Here is a 25,823-nt window from a genome sequence, read left to right on the forward strand (position 1 = left end):
CCTCCATGTCGCCCAGTCCCCCGCCATTTCACTGCCCTCCTCCTAGCTCAAAACCTCCTCTCTCATATACCTCTCCACTCCATCCCTCCATCTCATCCTCAGCTGCCCCCTCCCTCTCTCCCTCTCCCCTTCACTCACATACACTCTCCTCATTAGTCTCTCACTCTCCATCCTCTCCACATGGCCAAACCACCCCAGTGTATTTCTCCTAACGCTCTCTATCACATCCACATCCACACCACAGTGCTCTTTTACTTTCTTATTTGTCAGACTGTCTCTCCATGTAACCTCACATGCTCCTCTCAAATAACTCATTTCCATTGCCATCACTCATGACTTGTGTCCTTCCAACAAGGTCCAAGCTTCACTTCCATATGTTAGAGTTGGCATCACAATACAGTACTATCATGCAGGCATTTTTTTTAAATATCATGCTCAGTTCCCTATTTCTTATCGCTGCTTTCAAAGAACCAGCAACCTCTCTTCCTTGCTGCACCTTTTCAAGCACTTCATCCTCCAGACTCGCACCCTTACTCATCACACTACCCAAGTACTCGTGCTTAAATGCACTCACATTTTCCATTTCCTCGTCATCCTACCTCACTGTACATTCATTGACTTCATTCCTCTTGAAGACCATAAATTTATTCTTTCCTACATTATTATTATGGAGAATGTGAGTACATTCAAGTACTTGGGTAGTGTGATGAGTAAGAATGGAACTTTGGGGGATGAAGTATGTGAAAGGGTACAGCAGGGAAGGAAGGTTGTTGGTTCACTGAAAGCAGTGATGAGAAATAGGAAGGTGAGTGTGTAAGTTAAGAAGTCACTGCATGATAGTATTGTGATCCCTACCCTGACGTATGGAAGTGAGGTGTGGACCTTGCAAGAGGGAAACAAGTCAAGAGTGAGAGCAGTGGAAATGAGTTACTTGAGAGGAGCATGTGGAGTGACATGGAGGGACAGGTTGACGAATGAAGAAATGAAGGAACGTTGTGGGGTGGATGTGGATGTGGTTGAGAAGATTAGGAGAAATACACTGAGGTGGTTTGGACATGTGGAGAGAATGGAGAGTGAAAGACTGACTAAGAGAGTGTATGTAGGTGAGGTGGAGGGAGGGAGAGGGAGGGTTAGACTGAGGATGAGGTGGCGGGATGTAGTTGAGAGGTACCGGTATATGAGGGAGGAAGGGGTGAGTTGGGGGGAGGGTAGTCAAATGATGGGTGACAGAACGACTTGGAGGCGTTTTGTCTGCGGCCACCCTTTGCGGAATTAGGGCGTCGGGCTATAGATAGATAGATAGATAGATGATATGGGAGGAAATATTGTACTGAACAGCAGAATTATTATGACTCCTATGCCCACAAACGTCAGCTGTGTTTACAGCCACAGCCCTTGCATCTACTTCTTCCCCATCTGACCACTGTCACTCCATCCCTCACTCACCACTCAGCTGTTTTGCAGAAAATAAAATAAATATGTAGGAATTGCAGGCACAGTAATTTTGTCTGGCAAAACAAACATTTATTCCTGTCAACTAGATTTCTCTTCTTTGCCAGAGCAAATGCAATGACGAGTGAGTGCCCTGGGACACCACTTATCCCCCAGCCTCAAAGAGACCCATGATGATGGCTCAACAGGACCTGGTACTCAATAAGGTTAGTTACACCTGTTTGGTTAGTGTGTTACATCTACTCAACCTCTGATCACTCTTTCAGTCATACTCATAGGTGATACGGTGATGGAAAGTAGTCAGATAAGGCATTAAAGGAGGTCTAAGGATCAGCCTAAGGTTCTATCTATTTATCTATAACCCGACGCCCAAATCCCGCAAAGGGTGGCCGCAGACAAAACGCCTCCAAGTCGCTCTGTCACCCACCATTTGACTACCCTCCCCCCAACTCACTCTCCCCTCCTTCATATACCTCTCAACTCCATCCCTCCACCTCATCCTTGGTCTACCCCTCCCTCTCCCTCCCTCCACCTCACCTACATACACCCTCTTAGTCAGTCTTTCATTCTCCATTCTCTCCACATGTCTAAGGTTGCTGTTGTTATTTTTATAGAGGGGGAAGGGTGTGGGTTCCACTTGGCCTCAAACATAGCCTTATTAAACCCATGTTTTAATTGTCCCGGTATCCCATAAATCATTATCCGATCCACTTTCCATAATTTAACCCCATCGGATAATGGTGGTGTGCTGTACTGGCATTATTCTTAGGCATCAGAGTATTGAATCACCCTGTAGAAACTTGAAGCCTGCTTTTAAATGCAGAACTTGGGGAGGCAGGAGGGAGGGTTGTACCTTACCTGTCACTGGTTCACAGATCGCTGTCTCTGTCTGTCTGTACCTCATAAATGTTCATTTAAAAAAGATCAGTATTACTGTCAGGAACTGTGCATTACTTGTCTCTGGCCGACAGATTTCTCTGTTAGGCACGGTGTACTGCGGGTGTGTGATGCTGAGGACAGGAATGAGAATTGCAGATGGATGCTGCAGATGATAAGATGTAAAGTTTTGCAAATGGCTGTACACAACCTGTCTGGGAATACATTACCTGTCTCTAACTGTACCTTACCTGTCTCTGGCTCATAGATCTCTGTGTCAGGTAGGGTGTACTCTGGATGTGTGAGGTTGAGAGGTGTGCCCCTGTGTGCGATGGGGGCCTCCGCTCCACTGAGGGCAAACATCTCCTCCTCCTCCTCCATCGCAGCGCCCACCAGGCGCCCATTCTGCTTGAACACAGCATTAATGTCTGCAGTTCACTGAGATGGTTAACCATGTTGAAAATATGGAGAATGACAGACTGACCAGGAGAGGGAATGTCAGTGAGGCAGAGGGTAGGGGGAGTGGGAGACCATGCATGAGATGAAGGAATGGGGTGGAAAGGTATATGAGAGAGGGGATATGAGTTGGAGAGAGAGAGAGCAGCCTCTTGGCAGAGGACAGGGTGACATGGAGATGATTCATTTGTGATTATGTTTTCCATGATTAAGGTGTCTTGCTATAGGCAGATTGATGGTGAATTGTTTAGCAATGAAGATTAGCATTAGAATAGTTTAAAAGAAAGAAAAAACCTGTCTGACACTATACTGCTTTACTGTACACAACAAGTTCAAGTGTTGTATAAGAAACTTTAATTTCTTACTCCTTATTTTAATTTTTTACTCTTTATTTTGAATATTTACCAGGAGTAGACTGTAGCACCAGTTGAACAGGGCGGCACTTCCGAGGTGGAGGGCAAGCTTGTGCCAGGGAGAGCTGGAGCCCTCATTTCACCAGCCCTCAGGAATTGATCCTTACCATCCCCCTTTGCTGAACATTTTCAGTGCTTTCATTTACACAGAGAGTAGGCCAGCATATTCTCTTAATACCTGTACCTTCAACTGTCTACACCACACTATATGCATGTAAAATATCACACCTCCTATTTCCATTCCCTTTACCAATGGCCGCTACATTAACATCAGCAAACGAGGTGATATCTCGGATTGCCACCACCGGCAAGGTAGGGCTGGCAGCACAGGGTCCTCCTGGTTGCCATGAAGCGACTGTACCAGCAGCAACTGTTGCAAATTCTGTTCTTGCTTGTCAGCGGAGAAGAGCAGGTGCAGCCTTATTCTTCGCCAGTGTCCGTGCTTTCGGTACCAATTAGAATTCAGTTCATTTTTTCCTACAGTCCATATCCTCTCTAGCCTTGTTCCTCACAGAACCCCAAATTTCTCCCTCTACTGAATTTCCCCATTTTGTTTTCCTGGTTACCATCTCCTCACAAACTTCTGTAACAAGGGCGGCACCTGTTGTTATACCAAATCTGAATATGCAGTTGACACTGTTTTAAACTTCACCTCAACTAATTTTGATTACTCACTGTATAAACTAAATTATCTAAATATTACCAAATGTGTCTGTGTAGTCTATCACTCCCCCAATGCTTCTTCAGAACCCAGTGTATTTGACTCCATATCCACACAGTTGAGTAACTTTAACTTTGTCCTTAGCACCAAGATTACCATTTTGGGTGATTTTAACGTACTTAATGTTGAATGGTTATTGCATTCTGCCAGGATTGACGATGCTGGTCTAGAGTGCGAGCCGTTTGCAGAATCATTTAATCTCACACAGTTGGTAAAGCAACTAACCAGAATACCAGATAATCCTGGCCATAATGCCCATCTCTTGGATCTGTTCCAGACAAATAATCCAGATCAATACAGGATAGAAGTACTGTCACCACTTGGATCCTCTGACCACAGTCTCATCAAAGCCTCATTAGTCAGCCCCCCCAGACCTCCCTATTCTGAACCTGTCAAGGTGACCCAATGGCACATTGATTATCTTGCTGACATTCCATGGCAGGCTATCTTCTCTAGTGATGTCAATTCTGTCCAGTCCCACATTAATGACTTAATACTGCCTGGTATAGATTTATTCATACCAGGTCAACAGTTAAGTAAAAGATCAAACTCTCCAAAATGGTTTGATAACAACTGTGCCAGAGCAATGGCCCAAAAGTCATTAGCATTTTTTTTTTTTTTTACGTGTCCGACTCTGAGCAGAGGTTCAGGGCCTATTTCTTGGGGGCAGTGGCCTATCCCAAGGCCCAGTAGTCCTCCTACACCTCCACATGTCACCACTTTGGCACTAACACCCACTGTCCATATTGAATACATGCTAGGGCTGTCTCATACAGGACTGGTGTACTGGTATTAGCAGGGGTACTTTTATGACATGTCGGCGGGTCATCTGGTAGATCAGGAAAGTCTGCTTTTTAGGAAATTCAAATCCTTAAACTGTTCCCTGCCCCAGCCGGGATTCAATCCTGGGTCCATCAGGACTGCAAGCCGCCTCTCTACCGATTCAGCCACCGCATATAACTCTTACGTGTACGAAAAGTGTTAAGGATATGTATGATAAAAATGGTTTAATATATGGGACAGTACAAGTTTGACTCATTCCTGTGAAGATACAATTAGGTAAGAACACACACACACACACACACACACACACACACACACACACAATGTATACATTATCATTACCTCAGTGCAGTCTGTATCACTAAAGTCTTACCTGCATGGGGAACCTGAGAGGGTCTCGAACAGACTGCTGGTAGGAGTAAATAGGAGGTGGGATGGATGTGTGATCTGAGAGGGGAGACTGGTTGGCAAGGGTACCACTGCTGCTGCTGCCACCTTCAGACAAGTCCATGCTCTCTTCACTGCCTGGCTCTCCTGCACCCTCACCCTCCCACCTGAAGAAACGTGAAGCTGTAAGAGTTACTCCCCTCTTTGGAGTGTAGGGATTCAAGACCATGTTATCATAGTCCAAAACATTTAGAGACAGGAGAGAGTAAATGGTAATAGTCAATCCCATGTTGCCCCCTTTAGAATGTATGGGTCTGAGTCTTGGCTACCTTTTTGTATTGTATGATACTGATTACAAAGACATCGACATGCTTGCATTCATCGGCTTCGGTCGCCTAATGACAACTCTAGACACTACTTGATCTCATGCAGCCACTTTGTTGTATGCTTTTTCCAGATCCATGAAAGCCATAAACACCTTATGGTCCTTCTCACAAGTTTTCTTTGTTATCTGTCTCACTGCAAATATTTGATCCACACATCCTCTGGCACTCCTAAAGCCACCCTGTTTATCACTTACTAGGACTTCTGATTTCTCTCTTACTTTCTCTGTAATAATTCTTCCATACACCTTCCCTACCACACTCAGTGAACTTATGCCATGATAATTCATGCACTCACTTCACTCACTGTTATTTTTTTACAGGGGTACAATCACAGCCATTTTCCACTCTGCAGGCACAGTTTCACTCATCCATGCCTTCTTATATATCTCCAACAAGCATTTAATTCCTCTCTCACCACTACACTTAATCATCTCTGCATACACGTCATCAACCCCAGCTGCTTTCCCATTTTTCAGCCGCTTCACAGCACTCTTCACCTGTGCGAGTGTCACGTCTCCTGGCACTGCATTCCTTCTCTGCACACCCCTAAAACCAATCATGTTCACAGCCACTCTGCTCCCTCTATTCCCATTTATCAGGCTTTCAAAATATTCTTTCCATCTCGTCCTTGCTTCATCCCCATGGGTTAATAATCTACCACCTACATCCTTCACACCATCACATTGTCTTTCTTTTTTTCACTTCTACATTCCTGCATCGTTCCAGAAGGAGAGTTAATGAGACAAAAAGCCTTTGACTCCACCTTGTTGAGAAGAGTGTATGTGAGGAGCCTCCCCACACAAGAGAGTTATACTCTACACAGGGGCGAATAAAACATTGTGTGTGTGTGTGTGTGTGTGTGTGTGTGTGTGTGTGTAATACTCACACGTGTGGCCGCTACTCACGTGTCGTTCATCTTCACCTAGAAAGAAAAAAAAGAACAGGTTAGAGATAACTCTCTAAGTACAAACTCATTATGGGATCTGGCTATAGATAGATGGATAGACAATTTTTTGTTGTTTCCTTTTTGTCATTTTTTTGCTTACCTTTTGGGGTTCTCTTTTTATCAACTTTATTTTGCCATTTCCATTTTTCTTGTCTGTCTATTTTGTTTAATTTTCTCTATAATGGCTCCAACATGCTTGCATGAGTCAGACTTAGTCACTTAATTACGGCTGTCTGTGCTATACTTGTACACAGAACAGGCGAAACTTGGAATGTGACATCCGTAGACTGTCAGGCAGCAAGATTTTCTCATAGCGAATTTATAGCCGATCGAAAGTTAGGTTAGGTCACTTTGGGCAGGGTTTGGTCTGATTAGGTAATTTTTGGTTGGGTTGGCTTCAGTTCGACTAGATATAGACGGATTAGGTTAGATTGCTTTAGAATACGTCCGTTTTGATAGGTTTTGGGTTGGGTTTTATTTGGTTGGGTTAGGCTGGGTTAGGTTCGGTTGGATTAGGTCATTTTAGGCTTGACTGGGTTGGCTAGGTCAGGTTTAGGTCACCTAGAAAGAAAAAAGAAAAGGATAGAGATAACTCTCTAAGTACAAACACATTATGGGATCTGGCTATAGATAGATGGATAGACAATTTTTTGAAGTGTCCTTAATGTCATTTTTTTGCTTACCTTTTGGGTTTATATTTTTATCAACTTTATTTTGCCATTTCCATTTTTCTTGTCTGTCTATTTTGTTTAATTTTCTCTATAAAGGCTCCAACATGCTTGCATGAGTCAGACTTAGTCACTTAATTACAGCTGTCTGTGCTGCTCAGTCCCTGGCAGCCTCCCTATTCAGTCCTTTATCCCAGAGGTCACACTCTATGACCTCATCCCAGGTCTTTTTTTGGTCTGCCTTTCACAACCCTACCCCCATCGTTCATACTTGTCACTTTCTACACCCAGTTGTCATCCCCCATCCTCTCCAGATACCCAGACCATCTCAGTATACCCCTCCTCACCACAACACCAATACACCTTTTATGTTTTCTCTTTATTTCGTATCATATATTTTTTTCTCAATTTTCTTCATTTGTCTTATAATAATTTAGCATTGGTTAAGAAGAGGTACATGATTGGATAATAAGGTGAAGGTCTTAGTGTTTTCTTGGTGGTAGGTAGGGGCACCCATCATCCACTCACTCATTGCAGGGATGCCTTATGGTCTCTAAACTGAGTGACAAGCCAAATGGTTTCATGTTCCGAGGAAACCATTTACTGCACTGGGTGGTAACCATATAATCAGGATTTTTGGCCAGGTTAAATGTCCTTCAGATTCCCCTATCTAAAATCACTTAATCATGGCAAATGTTTCAGAGAGCCTTAGTGGGCCCAATACCTGCCCAGGACCCCAACCAAATGAGTAGATTCGCGTGGCCATGTGGAATGTGAGAGGTGTGAATGAGGAGAGCAAGAGGGTGGAAGTGGCGAATGTGTTCAGGAGTGCAAGATATTCCTTGATGGCACTGTGTGAAACAAAAATGAAAGGATGTGAGCTGGAGGAGTGGGAGGGTGTGAAATAAGTAAGATCGGGCATGAATGGGTAAGGAAGATGCAGGGAAGGAGTTGCTTTTTTGATGAATGAAATGTGGCAGAACTGAATAAGAGATTACAAATGTGTCAGCTGGAGATCTATGTATGTCAACTTCAAGTTTCAGTAGGTGAAAGTGGCAGTAATTGTAGCTTATGCACCGTGTGATGACGAGTGAGAGAGAGAAAGACAGGTTTTGGGATGAGCTGGATGAAGCAATGGGAGAAATGCCCAGGAGCTATAAAGTGATCGTAACGGGCGATATGAATAGATGGAACGGGGATCATGTTGAAAGGAGCATGATTGATTGCGTGCTCGTGGAGAGGTCGATGATGGGAATGGTTGATGATACGAGGGCAGCGAGAGGACGATGTGGAGTTTCTGTCAGATCATATGACAGTGGTGTGCAAGATCAAGCTGAAACAAGTGAGGTGGACCAGGTGAGAGAGGAGCAGTCAGGGAGAAAGACTGAATGTCGAGACGCTGAGGATCAAAGAAATGGCAGATGAATACAGGACCAAAGTAGGGGAGGAGTTAGAATAAGTGAATTGGAATGAAATGGATCTAGACAGCTTGTGGAATGCATATAGGGATTGCATTGTTAGGAATGCAAGGATCTAGACAGCTTGTGGAATGCATATAGGGATTGCATAGTTAGGAATGCAAAAGCAGTGTGTGGTGTGGCAAGGGTAACAAACAAACAAGAAAGGTATGGCGTGGTGGTTTGAAAAGGTTAAGAGAGCAGTGGAGGAAAAGAGGAAGAAGTGGCTAGAGAGGTTACAGAACAGGAGTCCAGTTGAAATAAGAACTGAATGTACTGAGAGAAGAAGCACATAAAGAGACTAGTGAAGAGGAAAAAGGAGAAGGTAAATGATGATCTAAGAAGAAAAATGAATGAAAATTACTCTGAAAATAGGAAGTTATTCTGGAAAGAGGTGCAGAAATGTAGAAGTGACAGCGGAAAGAAATGTGAAAGTGTGAAGGACGTAAGTGGTATATTATTGACCCACTGGGATGAAGTAAGGACCAGGAGGGAAGAGTATTTTGTAAGTCTGATGAATGTGAATGGAGAGAGCAAAGCGACAATTAACATGACTGGTTTTGGGGGTGTACAGAGAAGGAATGCAGTGCCAGGAAACGTGGCACTTGCAAAGGTGAAGAACGCTGTGAAGTGGCTGAAAAATGGGAAAGCAGTTGGAGTTGATGAGGTGTATACAGAGATGAAAAAGTGTAGTGAAGAGAGCAGAATGAAGTGCTTGTTGGGGATATGTAAGAAGGCATGGATGAGTGAAACTGTGCCAGCAGAGTGGAAAAAAGCAGTTATTGTACCCCTGTACAAAAGTGAAGGTGAGTGAAGTGAGTGCAAGAATTTTTGTGGCATAAGTTATTGAGTGTTGTAGGGGAGGTATATGGAAGAATTATTGTAGAGAAAGTAAGAGAGAGTTGTCAGAAGTCCTAGTGAGTGATGAACAGGGTGGCTTTAGGAGTGGCAGAGGATGTGTGGATCAAATATTTTCAGTGAGACAGATAGTGGAGAAGGCTTGTGAGAAGGACTATAAGGTGTTTATGGCATTTATGGATCTGGAAAAAGCATTCAACAAAGAAGACAGAGAAGGACTGTGAAAGGTTTTGCGCATGTGCGGTGTAGATGGTAAGCTGCTAGGTGCCGTCACGAGTTTTAATGAAGGTAGTGAAGCATGTGTAAGGGTAAATGGGCATCGAAGTGGATGGTTCACAATCGGTGTGGGCATGCAACAAGGTTGTGTGATGTCCCCATGATTGTTAAATATATACATGGATGAGGTGATGAGAGAAGTAAAAACACGAGTAATGGAAAGAGGGACTGTGGTGGTAGTGAATGGTGATGGATGGAATATCTCAAATTTGTTGTATGCTGATGATGCAGTGCTACTTCCAAACCCCGGACAAGAGCTTGGTAGTCTAATTCAGAATTGTGCTGATGTCTGTGAGTGTCGTGCCTTGAGGGTAAATGTAGAAAGGAGTAAAGTGATAGTCTCCCAGTGTGATGTTACAGTGAATGGAGAGAGACTGGAATTGGTGAGAGAGTTCAAATACCTGGGTACAGTGATAGAAAAGAGAGGAAAATCTGCTGAATTGGAAAGTAGTGGGACACAAGGAAGGAAAGTAGCTGGTGCAATGAAGGCCTTGACGTGAAACAGAGGCTTGAGTGCTGCAGCTGAGTGATGCATACATGAAGGAGTGTTAGTGCCAACTTTAACATATGGATGTGAGAGTATGGTGTGGCATGAAAATGAAAAGTCAAGAGTGAGAGCAGTAGAGATGTGACTGCTGAGGAATGTATGTGGAGTACAGAGAGTGGACAGGATATGAAATAATGTGATTCGTGAAAGGTGCGGAGTGAGGAAGTCTGTGGACACCAGAATCGAAGAGAGTGTACCGAGATGGTATGGTCATCTGGAAAGAATGGATAACCACAGGGTGGTGAAAAAGATATATCTGAGCGAATTTGAAGAAAGGAGGAGGCGAGGTAGGCCAAGGAGAAGGTGGAGGGATATGGTGGATGAGTGTGTGAGGAAGAGAGGTATGGAAGTCAGTGAGGCTAGGGAACTGACAAGAGACTGAGCTGGCTAGATGAATGTTGTGAGAAGTGCATGATCAGGGATTTGGCACCCCTTTTTAATGTGACAGCGTCTGGATTGACTCTTTGGATACGTTTATGTGAAGCTACAGAATGTGTTGAATGGTTTTGGCGTGTCAGATAGAGCCAGAATTCCGGAGGCTTGAACAATGAGTGAATGGAAGCGTGGCCCATTGGGTTGGGCAAATGTAGGTTCTCTGGACGTTGTTACTCCTCACCCTGCCCCAGGGTTGGAAAGGGGGTCCAAATGATGATGATGATGATGATGATGATGATGATGATGATGATGATGATGATTATGATGATGATGATGATGATTGTTATTATTGTTATTATAATATCCCTACGCGACCCCTCACCAACCACTCACTCAATGTAGTGCTGCTTTGGTGTCTGCACTTTCCTCTCTTCCTTCTTTCTTCTTCTTTCATTATTTCCTTCATTCTTTCCTCTTCCTTCTCCCTATAGGTGACTCTGCACTGAGTGACAAGCCAAATGGTTTCCTTTACACCTGGAAACCATTTACTATGCTGGGTGGTAACCATATAACCAAATTATGGCACCTGGTGGTTTAGTGGGTAATTAAGGTGCTCCAATCAGATTGAGCCGGTGCATGTTTATATCCAAGGAATGATTAGGGTTTATTGTTGGGGTTTATTGCCACTCAAGGATGTGAGGCTGGTCACTCTCATCTTAAATGCCAGGACCAGCTTGCCTAGCCCCTGGCTCCTACATTTCTCGTGGGGTGACATTGGATTGGTTGATGGATGAATGGATGGATTGTTATTATAAAATTTTATTTTTGTTACTACTTCTGCTACTATTACTACTGCTAATATTTTTTTTCACTTAAGATCACCTCCATCCATATTTTATATTATAGTGTGAAGATCAGTACCAATCTTCATAATACAAGGCCCCATTTGGAGTTGTAATGTGAAGTACCGGTACTACTGCTACTACTGCTGTTACTACTCGTACTACTACTACTACTACTATACTACAATTGTTATTGGCACCATAACAATTTTCATACTACAGACGAATCTCATACATGATAATACCATACATTCGAGAGAGAGAGAGAGAGAGAGAGAGAGAGAGAGAGTTTAATATACACATCCCAGGCCTGTTATTTTCTTGAACTGAATAACTTTTCCAGGATGAAAGGCCTCATCAACTCTGCTTAATTTTTACAGTAAAATATTCACGGGTCCAGAAAGATGACGGTAATATTTGGAGAGAGAAAAAGGGGTTGTGGGGTGGTGGTGATTATGATGACGTTGATGATGGTAACAATTATTATAAAGCTGCTGCAGCTGCTGGTGATGATGATGATAATGATGATGGTAATGATGATAATGATCCTTCTGCCACTACTGCTGCTGCTGCTGTTGTTGTTGCTGCTGCTGCTGCTGCTGCTGATGATGATGATGGTTGAACAGTAACATTAGGAGTGACACTAAAGAAAGGAACAAGGAAAGATGAGGAACATGAAGAGAGACCTAGCAATGACCCGAAGAGACTGGAGGAGGGATTGGAGAGGGAAGAGAGGAGGGGAAGAAAGAACAGAGGAGGAGGGAAAAGGGAGGGGACTCGAGAAAGAAGAAAAGGATGAATGATGAGAAATGTGAGGGGAGGAGAGACTAAAGGGAAGGAAGAGAGAAAGGGTAGAAAGAGAGGAGGGGGAGGAAGAGAGGAGTGACAGGAGGAAGAGAGGGAAAGGTAGATAAGGAGGGGAAAGAGAGAAGGGAAGCAAGTGAGAAGAGGAAGAAAGAGAGGAGAGAAACAAGTGAGAAGAGGAAGAAAGAGAGGAGGGAAGCAAGAGAACAGGGGGAGGATGAGAGGATAGACGGGGAAGGAAGGGAGAGAGGAGGGAGAGGAAGAAAGGATTGCGTGAGAGAGGAGGAAATGAAGAAGGAGAGGAAGAGAGAAAATAAGAAGAGTGTAGGAGAGGAAGATATGAGATGGATGAAAAAGAGAGAAACGAGAGGAAAAGAGTGGGAGAGGAAAAAAGAAATGTGAGGAAGAAACTGGCAGAAGGGGAGAGGTGCGGAAGATGAGAGACTCAGGCTAGGAGGAATAGAGAAGGGGGACGACGAGAGGAGAGGAATGGAGAAAGAGAAGGGGTAGGGAGCGAGCTGAGGGAGGAAAAGGGTTAAGAAGGGAAGAGACGAGGAAATGAATGGATCAGAGGTAGAGGTGAGGAAGAGAAGAAAGAGGGGCGGCACGAAGAGATACGAGGGCAAGGGGGAAAGGAATGAATGGAAGAGATAGCGAAGGAAAATCGAAAGGAGGGGGATGGAGAGGTGATAGAGGGAGGGAGCGCACAGGAATGGAGGGAGGGAGGGAGAGAACAGGAACGGAGGGAGGGAGGGAGGGAGAGAACAGGGATGGAGGGAGGGAGGGAGGGAGAGAACAGGGATGGAGGGAGGGAGGGAGAGAACAGGGATGGAGGAGAGGAGAGAGGAAGATAAGAGAAATGGTGGGAAGAAAGAAGGGAGAGAACGGAGCGGGGATATAAAGGGAGGACGGGAGAGAGGAGAGAAAATAAGAATGGAGAGAAGATAAGAAAACAGACAGAAGGAAAGGAGGGAAGACTAAAGGGGAGAGAGAGGAGAGGCAGGATAATGGTGGGAAAGTTGAAAACAGGAAACATGAAAAGGAGAGGAGATAGAAGGAAGTAGAGACAGAAACCGCAGAGAGAGAGAGAGAGAGAGAGAACTAAAGGACACGTATTGTTGACACCCAGACCCGGTACACAACACTGTACCCAGTCCGCGGTGCAACACACACACACACACACACACACACACACACACACACACACACACACACTGTAAAAAACTGCATAAAAAGAGAGACGACAAAGACGTAAGGAAATTTAGTTTCCCAAATAGGGCAATTGATCAGTGGAATGCACTACCGAAGGAAATAGTGTGTGCCAAAACAATTCATAAATTTAAGGATATGTACGATAAATATGGTTTAAGACACGGGACAGTACGAGCTTGACTCATTCCTGTAAAGATACAATTAGGTAAGAACAATTAGGTAAGAACAAACATATACTTGTACACAGAACAGGCGAAACTTGGAATGTGACATCCGTAGACTGTCAGGCAGCAAGATTTTCTCATAGCGAATTTATAGCCGATCGAAAGTTAGGTTAGGTCACTTTGGGCAGGGTTTGGTCTGATTAGGTAATTTTTGGTTGGGTTGGCTTCAGTTCGACTAGATATAGACGGATTAGGTTAGATTGCTTTAGAATACGTCCGTTTTGATAGGTTTTGGGTTGGGTTTTATTTGGTTGGGTTAGGCTGGGTTAGGTTCGGTTGGATTAGGTCATTTGAGGCTTGACTGGGTTGGGTTAGGTCAGGTATGGTATGGTTAAGTGAGACTGGGTAGGATTAGGCAGGGTTAGATGCGGTTAGGCTGCGTCAGAATTAGTTAGCTTAGGTAGGGAGGTTACGTGAGATAGTGAGGTTAAATACAATTAGACTGGGTTAGGTGAGGTTAAGTTAGATTAGTTTGGGTTATTTTAGGTTGAATTAGGTCACTCGAGGTTAGGCCAGGTTCAGTTCGAGCAAATATGGATAGGTTAGGCGAGACTGGCCTAAAATAAGATTCAGACAACGTTATAAACACAACCCCCTCCTCCCATCTGATTCTGTGACCTACGTCTTGGCTTCAGTCTTTCTCTCCCTATTTCACTCTCTCGTAAAAGTCTTGGTCCCTGTCGAAACGCCTAAATTTACTGCATTGTCAAAGTGGTTTATGCATTGCGGTCTTTTGTTGGTCGGTCCTTCCAAAGTCAAGTATCGCACGAGGTGGACGTGGTTTTGTGTGTGTGTGTGTGTGTGTGTGTGTGTGTGTTCGTGTGCGCTTGAAGCTGTGTGTACTTGAGTAATGCCCACATGCACACACAAAGGCCAGGACAGTAGTGTGTGTGTGTGTGTGTGTGTGTGTGTGTGTGTGTGTGTGTGTGTGTGTGTGTGTGTGTGCAAACGTGTGTACTTGACTGATATCCACATGCATACACACAAAGGCCAAGACACACAGAGTAGTTGTTTATGTGTGTGGGTTTATGAATAGACTACACTTACACTCAGGCCAGGACAGACATAGGGTAGTGTGTGTGTGCGTATGTGTTTGTATGTGTTAACAGAATACACATACAGAGTACCATGTGTGTGAACAGAATATGTAGAGTAGCATGTGTGTGTGTACGTGTGAATAGAATACACATGTAGACGTGTGTGCTACCCACACTAACACCCTCTAATTCTTTCAGCCAGGATTGGAGACGTAGCGTGTATATGTCAGGACTCCATATTATAATTACAAATCATAATAGATAGCATGATGGATAGATAGATAGACAGATAGATAGACAGACAGATAGAAGCAGCAAGTACGTGTGGACATTCAAGTGCATATACATACATACCAGTTCTCACAAACCACTTACTAAAGTCAGTCAATAATATCTTTACAAACACTCCCGACGCAGTGCCAAGCGACATAGGTTTCATAGCACCTTTTTTTTTTTTTTTTTTTTTTTTTAGGGATTTATGTGTATTAAACCTTAAGGATTCTTTAGTATGTTGCGTTTATTGTTTTGATATAAACACAATTTCCATCAGTAACCTTCAGAATGACACCAAGGTGTAATGTACAAAATAATTCGCTATGGAAAACGTGTTAGGAAATCTCAAGAGTCACATATAATATGGGCCAAAACCTTATGACATCTAACCTTCAATCCGATGACCTAACAGTAATGAGGGGGAAGTGAAGACTAAAGCTCACCCTTTCAAGTAGGAAAGTCTGCTTCCTAAATGAATAAAATTGCTTGTCGGTATCCACACTATAATGAACCCCTTCAATACGATGTCTACTAGATTTAATTATTGCAACTACAAGGAGATTTTATTCAACTTATGACATCTGAACTCTTCACCTTAAGTGGAACTGCCGAGACAGACAGAGACAGACGGAAGCAGAGACTAACAGAGAGACAGAGGCACAGGCAGAGGAAGATTTAGAGAGAGAGAGAGATTGGATCAGTTACAAGGACAGGGAAAACTGAGGAGAGGAAATCAGGTAAGGAGAAGGGTAGAAAGACCGAGAGAGAGACTGAGACAGAGAGAAGGAGGCAGAGACAGAGAACATGATGCAGAGGTGAGTGCATGCAACTGAATGAGGTAAACGTGAGAGGATGCGGGGTTTGGAAGTGGAGGAAATGGAACGATTCTTTCAGTCCAAAATGGAAGAGGCTGAAAGAGTGCGCACATATTCATTCACGCAAACACTGATACAAGCACTGATCAGCGCATGCACGCACACTAATACACGCAGGCACTGATAGGCACTGATACACACAGGCACTGAATCACACAGGCACTGATACACACAGGCACTGATACACTATCTATCTATCCATCTATATACCTAGGCTGCTTCCCCCAAGGAAAGGGAGGTAGCCAAGACAGGACGACACACACCCCATTTACTCATCCATTCAAAGATGTTCATTCGCATCTTAGCCCCAAAGGGGAGAACGGACAGATCCTCACCGCACCACACTGCACAAGGGTCAACTGCGCAATGCAATCAGTGACATCCGCAGCAGGGCCCGACAGCAGAGCTGCTTTACCCCTGCCACATCATAACAGACTCATCCCCTTACCCGCACCTGACCTGAAATAGCTGATCAGACCAAATGGGGGAGAATATCCCCTCAGGGCTGCGTCATCACTTATTCATTCACAATTTCTCTCCACCCATTTCTGTCACGCACAGCCACTCTTCCTTGCTCAACAGACGTCCCTCTTGCATCTAGCGCTCTCTTCACACTGTCCATCCATCCTATTTGTAGTCTTCCTCTCAGCCTTACACCTCTCACATCAGATCTAGTTATCTTTTTCACCAATCGCTCATTATCCATTCTCTCCATATGCCCAAACCATCGCAACACCCTCTGCTCAACTCTACCAGCCATCTCCCGAACAACTCCAGTTCTCCTTCGCACTTCATCATTCCGCACTCGATCCATACGCGTCACTCCACACATACTCCTCAGACACCTCATCTCCATTACATTCAAACTTTTCCTCTCTGCTACACCCATATTCCATGTTTCAGCCCCATACAATGCAGTCGGTACCACAACACCCTCATACAGCCTTCTCTTTACATCCATTCTAAGCAAACGACATCTAAACACTTTTTTCATTCCTCCCAGTACCTTTCCTACTTCATTTATTCTAAACTTCACTTCTGCATCTATTCTTCCATCCACAGAAACATGTGACCCTAGATATTTAAAACACTCTACCTCCTCAAGCAACTCGCCATTCAAAACTATATTCATCCCCCTACCATCTACCAACCTCGTACACTTCATCACTTTACTCTTATTCCCATTTACTTTCAATTTCCTCCTTTCACACACCCTTCCAAACTCCTCTACCAACTGTCTCAATCTCTCCTCTGAATCAGCCACCAGTGCATTATCATCTGCAAACAGCAGCTGCTTCAGATTCCACTCTCCACCATCAACATTCACCAGACTCAGACCTCCACCTAAAACTCTTGCATTCACCTCCCTTACAACACCATCCATGTAAATATTAAACAACCAAGGCGACATCACACATCCCTGTCGCAGCCCCACTCTCACAGGAAACCAATCACTCACAGCATTTCCCACTCTTACACATGCTCTACTATTTACATAAAAACTTTTCACCCCTTTTAGTAACCTACCATCAAGTCCATACAATCTTAAAACAGTCCACAAAGCCTCCCTATCAATTCTATCATACGCTTTCCCTAAATCCATAAATGCCCAAAACACATCCTTACCTTTCGCTAAATACTTTTCACACACTTGTCTCACGACAAACACCTCATCAACGCATCCCCTCCATCTCCTAAAGCCACACTGCTCATCACCAATCACTCCCTCAGTACCCTCTCTAACTCTCATAATTAACACTCTACCATACACCTTACCTACAACACTCAACAGACTTATACCCCTAAAGCTAGTACATTCATACTTATCACCCTTGCCTTTATACAACGGGACCACACAAGCACTTGCCCAGTCAATTGGCACCATACCTTTCTCAAAGCACACATTCAACAATCTTACTAACCAGTCAACAATAGTCACTCCACCACCCTTCAGGCTTGAGATTTTATTAGGTCTTGTGGTATTATTCTTACAAAGCTCATGGCCTCATAGTGCCAGGGATTGATTCCTGGCACTGCAGCATCCTATCCTATCATCATCAGCATCATCATCATTGTCGCTGTTGTCAATGAGCAAGTAATATGAGTACCTAGATTAAGTTAACTGGCACTGTATACTCTAGTGGTGGAAAGATCTACTTAGCCTACTGAGCCTGGCACTGCAACTAATCCTAATTATCATCATTAGGCATTATCATTAGCTCTCATCATTAGGCATTATCATTATCAACAGCTCTGCCTCCTTTTCCCACCCAAGGATGGGGTGAGGAATTCTCAATTAAAATTTCATAAGTAGGGGAGCAACTGTAATACTCTGTACATCTCAACTTGGCTAAGAGTGATTTAGAAAGGATGCAAAGTAACAGTACTGCCATCCTTGTCTTACTCTACTTCAGGGCTTTGGGGATTGGGCTGCAAATGACACAAATCTTTGCCAAGTCAAGGTGGACAAACCAAAAATGTTCTAACTCACTTTTCAGAAGGGCGGTAATAGCCGTAGTTGTAGTGGTAGGTGTAGTAGTAGCAGTAGATAAGATTTGAAGACAGATGGCCTAGGGTAACCTCTTCTGACCAGTTAATTTCCCCACAGGTTAAAGGCCACTGTGTTACAAGGAGCCTGCAGCACCAACCCCAATGTAGCATTGTCGCCCATCGCAGCATCGACATCGATTGCTGCATTGCTAACCCCATCACAGCAACGACATCGATTGCAGCATCACTAATCCCACTGCAGCATCGACATCAATCGCAGGATCACTAACCCCATCGCAGCATCGACATCAATCGCAGCATCACTAACCCCGTCGGCAGTGGTAACACCAACACAGCAACAACGGAAACATCAACACGAGTTTCACAGGCAGCCCCTGAAAATGTGGCAGGTTTTAAGGAGATAATCTCAGCTCTGTTGATAATTTAACTCTTTGTCTGTGGAGGTGTTCAATACAGATCTTAGTTAACTCTTAATGTATTGGTGCTGGAGTGGCACTACTAGGATGAAAGAGGGGAGATTGCCTTCCATATCCCCCAACAGGAGAAAGGTGGACTACAGAAGGGTAACTCAGCCTGCCATCCACTGAATTCATATTCTGATGGGCCTGGGGTTGCAACTACTACAGCTACTAGTACACGAGAACAAATATGAACAAATCCATTTTACATCATTTGTCTGGCTCAATTCCCTGGTAATAGTCCCTCATGTACTTCCTTATTCCCAGAAAGGAAGATTGTGGACTGCAGCAGAACATGACAATCCTATGGTTCTGCATTATTTACATAATTCTTAATGACTAGTATTATTCTTGTGTTACTCTTTTGTTACTACTCAAGACTGAATATGAAAAGATAGCAGTTTAGATAAATAGGTAGTAGGAAACGGGGTTGTAGATAGACTTAATTTCTTCACAGAGAGGGCTGTCTCCTAATATGAATAAAACAGTCTGGTGGTAGCAAGTATAAACTATATGACATCAGCAGAAGGCCCCATACTACAGGTCCCTTTGGCAAAATAAAAGATGTCACAGCCAAAAGAAAAAAAAAATCCTGCACTTTTCCCCCCATGTAAGATGAGGTACTTTAACTGGTTATAATAATAATAATAATAATCTATCTATCTATCTATCTATCTATTGCCAGACGCCTCCATCCCGTTTGGGGTGGCCACAAACAAATCGCCTCCAAGTCCCCCTGTCCCCCGCCATTTCACTCCCCTGCTCTCAACTCACACCCCCCTCTCTCATATACCTCTCCACCCCATCTCTCCATCTCATCCTCGGCCTCCCCCTCCCTCTTTCCCCCTCCATCTCACTCACATACACTCTCTTCGTCAGTCTTTCACCCTCCATCCTCTCCACGTGGCCAAACCACCTCAGTGTGTTCCTCATAACGCTTCCAATCACATCCACATCAACACCACAACGCTCCTTTATATCCTCATTCGTCAGCCTGTCTCTCCATGTGACGCCACAGGCTCCTCTTAAATAACTCATTTCCACGGCTCTCACTCTTGACTTGTGTCCTTCCAACAACATCCAAGCTTCACTTCCGTACGTTAGAGTTGGTATCACAATACTGTCATGTAGTAACTTTTTCACTTCCATGCTCACTTCCCTGTTTCTTATCACTGCTTTCAAAGAACCAGCAACCTTTCTTCCCTGCTGTACCCTTTCAATCACTTCACCCTCCAAACCTCCATCCTTACTCATCACACTACCCAAGTACTTAAACGTACTCATATTTTCCAATTCCTCACTATCCAACCTCGCTGTACATTCACTGACTTCACCTCTGTCAAACACCATCACTTTACTCTTCCCTACATTCACCTTTAGATTCCGTTTCTTATACACTCTCTCAAACTCATCCACCAAGCCTTGCAGCTCCCCTTCGTCTTCACCCAACAACACAGTATCATCTGCAAACAACAGTGCAGGGAGTTTCCAAACACTATCCTCTCTCACCAGGGCCACTCCAACATCCACTACCCTACCTTGTACCTCTTTTATTACCCCATCCATGTACAGATTGAACAACCATGGAGACATGACACATCCCTGTTTCAACCCAACTTTCAAAGAGAAAAATTCACTTAGTTCACCATCCACATGCACTGCAGCCTTCGCACCATCGTACATACTCTTCACAGCATTCAACAACTTCCCATCTACTCCATATATTCTTAACACTTTCCACAATCCTAGTCTATCCACCCTGTCATATGCTTTCTCCAAATCCATGAAAGCCGCATACAATTTCTTTCCCTTCTCTAAAAACTTTTCCACTAAAGATATGAGAATGAATATCTGATCTACACAACCTCTTCCCTTCCTAAAGCCTCCGTGTTCTTCTCCAACTAATTTCTCTGTTCTTTCTCTAACTCTGTCAATAAGTATCCTACCATACACTTTTCCTATTATACTAAGAAGACAAATGACCCTATGATTACCACACACTTCTTTTTCCCCTTTTCCTTTGTACAAGGGAATAATTATACCTGACTTCCAATCCTCCGGGACTCTACCTTCCTCCCAGGCCAATCTGCACATCTTCCACATCCATTCTACTACTATCTCTCCCCCATGCTTCAGCATTTCACCACACACTCCATCAATTCCTGGGGCTTTCCCTGATTTAACTTTCTTCATTGCTTCCACAACTTCTATCCTACTGATTTCTTCCTGTCTTCTCACCTCCCTCCTTCTCCCAGCCATTCCCCAGCCACTTATACTCGCATTACTTCCATCCTCCACGCTCAACAATTCCTTAAAGTGTTCTCTCCATCTGCTCACTTTTTCTCCCTTCTCCACTAGTAATCTACCATTTTTATCTTTCACTCCCCTGCTAACTTCACTTCCACCCTGTCTTACTCTTTTCACCTCTTTCCAGAACATTTTCTTACAGTCCCTCCACTTTACACTCAAATTCCTTCCAAATTCCTCATCCACTCTCTTCTTACTCTCTCGTACTAATCTTTTCACCTCTCTTTCTTTCTACATATAACTCTCTCTTCCGCCTCTCAACTTCTTCCACGCCCCTATTTCTCATCCATTCATTGCATGCTTTCTTCTTTTGTGCCACAGCCTGTTTCACCTCTTCAGTCCACCACGCTGTTCCTTGCACCCCCCTCCGTCTTCTCTTCCTTCCACACACCACATCACATGCTGCACATATCCCTTCTGTAAATATTCTACACACACCTTCCACGTCCCCCATCTGCTCCAATTCATATTTGGCCAATCATTCCTCCACTTCTCTCTTACACTCTGCCTTTTTCTCATCCTCTTGTAACCTTTCCACTCTCCTTGCAACTACTCCTTCCTCTCGTCTTTCCCTTCTTCTATTCCTCCATCTTACTTGAACTTTAATTCTGGCCACCACCAAGTAGTGGTCAGAAAGTCCACTCCCCCAACCTCTATAAACTCTTGCATCCAATATACATCTTCGCATCCTTTCATCCACACACACATAATCAATCATTGCCTTCCTTTCACTCAGTTCACCACCCATCCTTCTCATCACTCGCCATGTATACCTGTGGATCATTTTATGCCTGACGAGGGTATTGGCTATCAAAAACCCCCTCCCAGCACAAATGTCCACTAACGCACTCCCATTCTCATCTACCTCAGCAGGCACACCCCACTCACCAACTATTCCATCCACCTTCACATTCCCAACTTTACCATTCATATCACCAATCAAAAACACTCTCTCATTCCTTCCAAACTTTTCCATGCACACTTCTACATTTGTCCAGAACTCTTCTCTCACTCTTCTAGCACGATCTTGCGTTGGCGCATACACACACACAATCGCCCACATTTGTATTCCAACTTTCAACTTTACCCACACAATCCTTGATCCAACTGATCCATACTGTCTTATGCTCCTCTTCCATCTTTTACTCACAACTATACATACTCCTTCCTTTGCCCTCTCATTCTCACCTACTCCTGCACATATACCCCATCCATACTCCCATTCTCTCACACTTTCTCCTCAACATTTTGTTTCAGTTATTCCACATACATCCACTTTCGTATCCTCAAGCACCTGGACAATCTCTCTCTCTTTCACCTCATCATTTGCTCCCCTTACATTCCAAGTTATATTATTATAATAATAATAATAATAATAATAATAATAATAAATCATCCATCATCCAATCCTACATCGGCCAATGAGGCAAGCTGGTCCTAACATTTAAGATGAGAGTGCCCAGCCTCACTCATCCCTGAATGGCATTACGTGAGCAATAAACTCCAACCATCCCTTGGATATAAACCTTCACCAGCTCAATCCAACTGGAACATCACAATTACCCACTAAGTCACCAAGCACAAAAATTTCGTTATATGATTACCATCCAGCACAGTAAATGTTTCCCTGGTGTACAGGAAACCATTTGGCTTGTCACTCAGTGTAGAGTCACCCACAGGCAGAAGGAAGGGGAAAGAATGAAGGAAAGAAAGACAGAAGAGGGGGTGTAAAGTCACCTGTAAGCAGAAGGATGAGGAAAGAATTAAGGAAAGAAAGAGAGAAGAGGATGGAAGGAAAGAAGGATGGAGGAGAGGAAAGGGCAGACCCCCGAGAGCAGCTCTACATCGAGTGAGTGGATGGTGAGCGCTCCCACCTACCACAAATAATAATAATAGTAATAATAATAAGTACTTTAATAACCCTGTCTCCCGCCATTTCACTGATCCCCCCCTCTCATATACTGCTCCATTCCTACCTTATCCTCAGTCTCCCATTCCTTCTCCCTCAACTCCCTATTCCAAATGAGGAGGATGGTGGACCGTAGGAGAAAGGGAACTTCTGGTTTCCTGTCCAGGCAGCTGGCTGGTATTTATGTGGCAGCTGGTTGGTATTAATTTGGCTTTCTTCTCCCCCCCTGCTCCCTCTCTGTAGGCGGTTTCCATGGCTCAGTCAACTCACACACCTGAAAATATACTACACATTAGTTCTTTCCTTTCAAACCTTGATTAACAAAAGTAGCTTGTTGGCAGCAAGAACATTATCATCTGGAGACAACATGAGTTAAATAACTTGGCAATACCAAATGCAAGATGTTTTCAATAATAATTCATCCATCCATCCATCATCCAATCCTACATTGCCCCATGTGGAGCATAGGAGCCCGGGGCTAGGTAATTGATCCCGACAATTATGATGAGAGTGACCAGCCTCACTCATCCCTGAGTGGCATTACATAAGCAATCAACCCCAACCACCCCTTGGATATAAACCTTCACCGGCTCAATCCAATTGGAACATCACAATTACCCATAAGTCACCAGGCGCCAAAATCTGGTTATATGGTTACAACCCAGCATAGTAAATGGTTTCCTGGTGCACAGGAAACCATTTGACTTGTCACTCAGTGTAGTCACCCACAGGCTGAAGGAAGGGGAAAGAATGAAGGAAAGAAAGACAGAAGAGGGAATGTAAAGTCACCTGTAGGCAGAAGGACAAGGAAAGAATGAAGGAAAGAAAGACAGAAGAGAATAGAAGGAAAGAAGGATGGAGGAGAGGAAAGGGCAGACACCCGAGAACAGCGCTACATCGAGTGAGTGGATGGTGAGCGCCCCCACCTACCACAAATAATAATAATAGTAATAATAATAACTACTTTAAGAATAACGAGAACTACTCTAAGTCTCAATGGCATGCCTAATGGGCCACATCCCCACACATCATTCAAGGCCCTGAAATCCTGATACCACAACACAGGCATAACTATCCACACACATGCATTTCATAAAAACCATCCAATAATCCATCCAACTTTTCAAGTTAAATAAGTGCTGTCAACCCTCATCATGTACTCCCCCATACAAATGTCATCCAATCATCATCTATCTGCTCAGCAAAAAATCAAACACACACCAAAATGAGATACTGGTCTCTGGTTTGAATAAATCTACACTACCTGTCTCCCTATAGCAGGACGCCTTAATCCTGTAAGGGGTGGCCACAAACAAATTGCCTCCAAGTCACCCTGTCTCCTGCCGTTTCACTGCTCCCCCCCTCTCATATACTTCTCCATTCCTACCTTATCCTCAGTCTCCCCTTCCTTCTCCCTCAACTCCCTATGCCAAATGAGGAGGATGGTGGACCGTAGGAGAAAGGGAACTTCTGGTTTCCTGTCCAGGCAGCTGGCTGGTATTTATGTGGCACCTGGTTGGTATTAATTTGGCTTTCTTCTCCCCCCCTGCTCCCTCTCTGTAGGCGGTTTCCATGGCTCAGTCAACTCACACACCTGAAAATATACTATACATTAGTTCTTTCCTTTCAAACCTTGATTAACAAAAGTAGCTTGTTGGCAGCAAGAACATTATCATCTGGAGACAACATGAGTTAAATAACTTGGCAATACCAAATGCAAGATGTTTTTAATAATAATTCATCCATCTATCCATCATCCAATCCTACATTGCCCCATGTGGAGCATAGGAGCACAGGGCTAGACAACTGGTCCCGACATTTAAGATGAGAGTGAGCAGCCTCACTCATTCCTGAGTGGCATTACATAAGCAATCAACCCCAACCACCCCTTGGATATAAACCTTCTCACGCTAAATCCAATTGGAACATCACAATTACCCACTAACCCACCAGGCGCCAAAATCTGGTTATATGGTTACAACCCAACATAGTAAATGGTTTCCTGATATAGACATAATTTCCACCAGTAACCTTCAGAATGACACCAAGGTGTAATGTACAAAATAATTCGCTATGGAAAAGGTGTTAGGAAATCTCAAGTCACATATAATATGGCCCAAAAGCTTATGACATCTAACCTTCAATCCGATGACCTAACAGTAATGAGGGGGATATGAAGACTAAAGCTCACCCTTTCAATTAGGAAAGGTTGCTTCCTAAATGAATAAAACTGCTTGTCGGTATCCACACTATAATGAACCCCTTCAATACGATGTCTACTAGATTTAATTATTGCAACTACCAGGAGATTTTATTCAACTTATGACATCTCAAAACTCTTCACCTTAAGTGGAACTGCCGAGACAGACAAAGAAAGAGACAGACGGAAGCAGAGACTAACAGAGAGACAGAGGCACAGGCAGAGGAAGATTTAGAGAGAGAGAGATTGGATCAGTTACAAGGACAGGGAAAACTGAGGAGAGGAAATCAGGTAAGGAGAAGGGTAGAAAGACCGAGAGAGAGACTGAGACAGAGAGCAGGAGGCAGAGACAGAGAACATGATGCAGAGGTGAGTGCATGTAACTGAATGAGGTAAACGTGAGAGGATGCGGGGTTTGGAAGTGGAAGAAATGGAACGATTCTTTCAGTCCAAAATGGAAGAGGCTGAAAGAGTGCGCATGATGAGAGCAAGAAAGAGGAGAGGAGAAAATAAGTTACTTAATGACCAGAGGTGTAAGATGGTGAATTGAAGTAGGAAATGCAAAAATGT

At 43.9% G+C, this 25,823-nt stretch overlaps 1 protein-coding gene across 3 annotated transcripts in view; it reads right to left on the reverse strand.

Moving 5' to 3' along the window:
• The window catches only part of LOC145390006 (uncharacterized), a 39,224-nt gene extending 20,693 nt beyond the window's left edge, over window positions 1-18,531 (reverse strand). The window contains exons 1-4 of one of the 3 annotated variants that reach the window (XM_080265098.1): window positions 18,360-18,531; window positions 6,380-6,396; window positions 5,075-5,255; window positions 2,580-2,733 (exon numbers count right to left, since the gene is read on the reverse strand). In XM_080265098.1, the coding sequence (XP_080121224.1) occupies window positions 2,580-2,733; window positions 5,075-5,255; window positions 6,380-6,390 (346 nt within the window). In that variant the 5' untranslated portion in view covers window positions 6,391-6,396; window positions 18,360-18,531. Of the gene's footprint in view, window positions 1-2,579; window positions 2,734-5,074; window positions 5,256-6,360; window positions 6,397-18,359 lie in introns of all 3 variants that reach the window. The other 2 variants (XM_080265100.1, XM_080265099.1) reach the window with 2 other exon arrangements.
• Window positions 18,532-25,823: the final 7,292 nt, after the last annotated feature.

The sequence above is a fragment of the Coenobita brevimanus genome, unplaced genomic scaffold (genome assembly GCF_032717465.1).
Source record: "Coenobita brevimanus isolate Jiangsu-jjx unplaced genomic scaffold, ASM3271746v2 jjx.HiC_scaffold_2705, whole genome shotgun sequence".
NCBI lineage: Eukaryota > Metazoa > Arthropoda > Malacostraca > Decapoda > Coenobitidae > Coenobita > Coenobita brevimanus.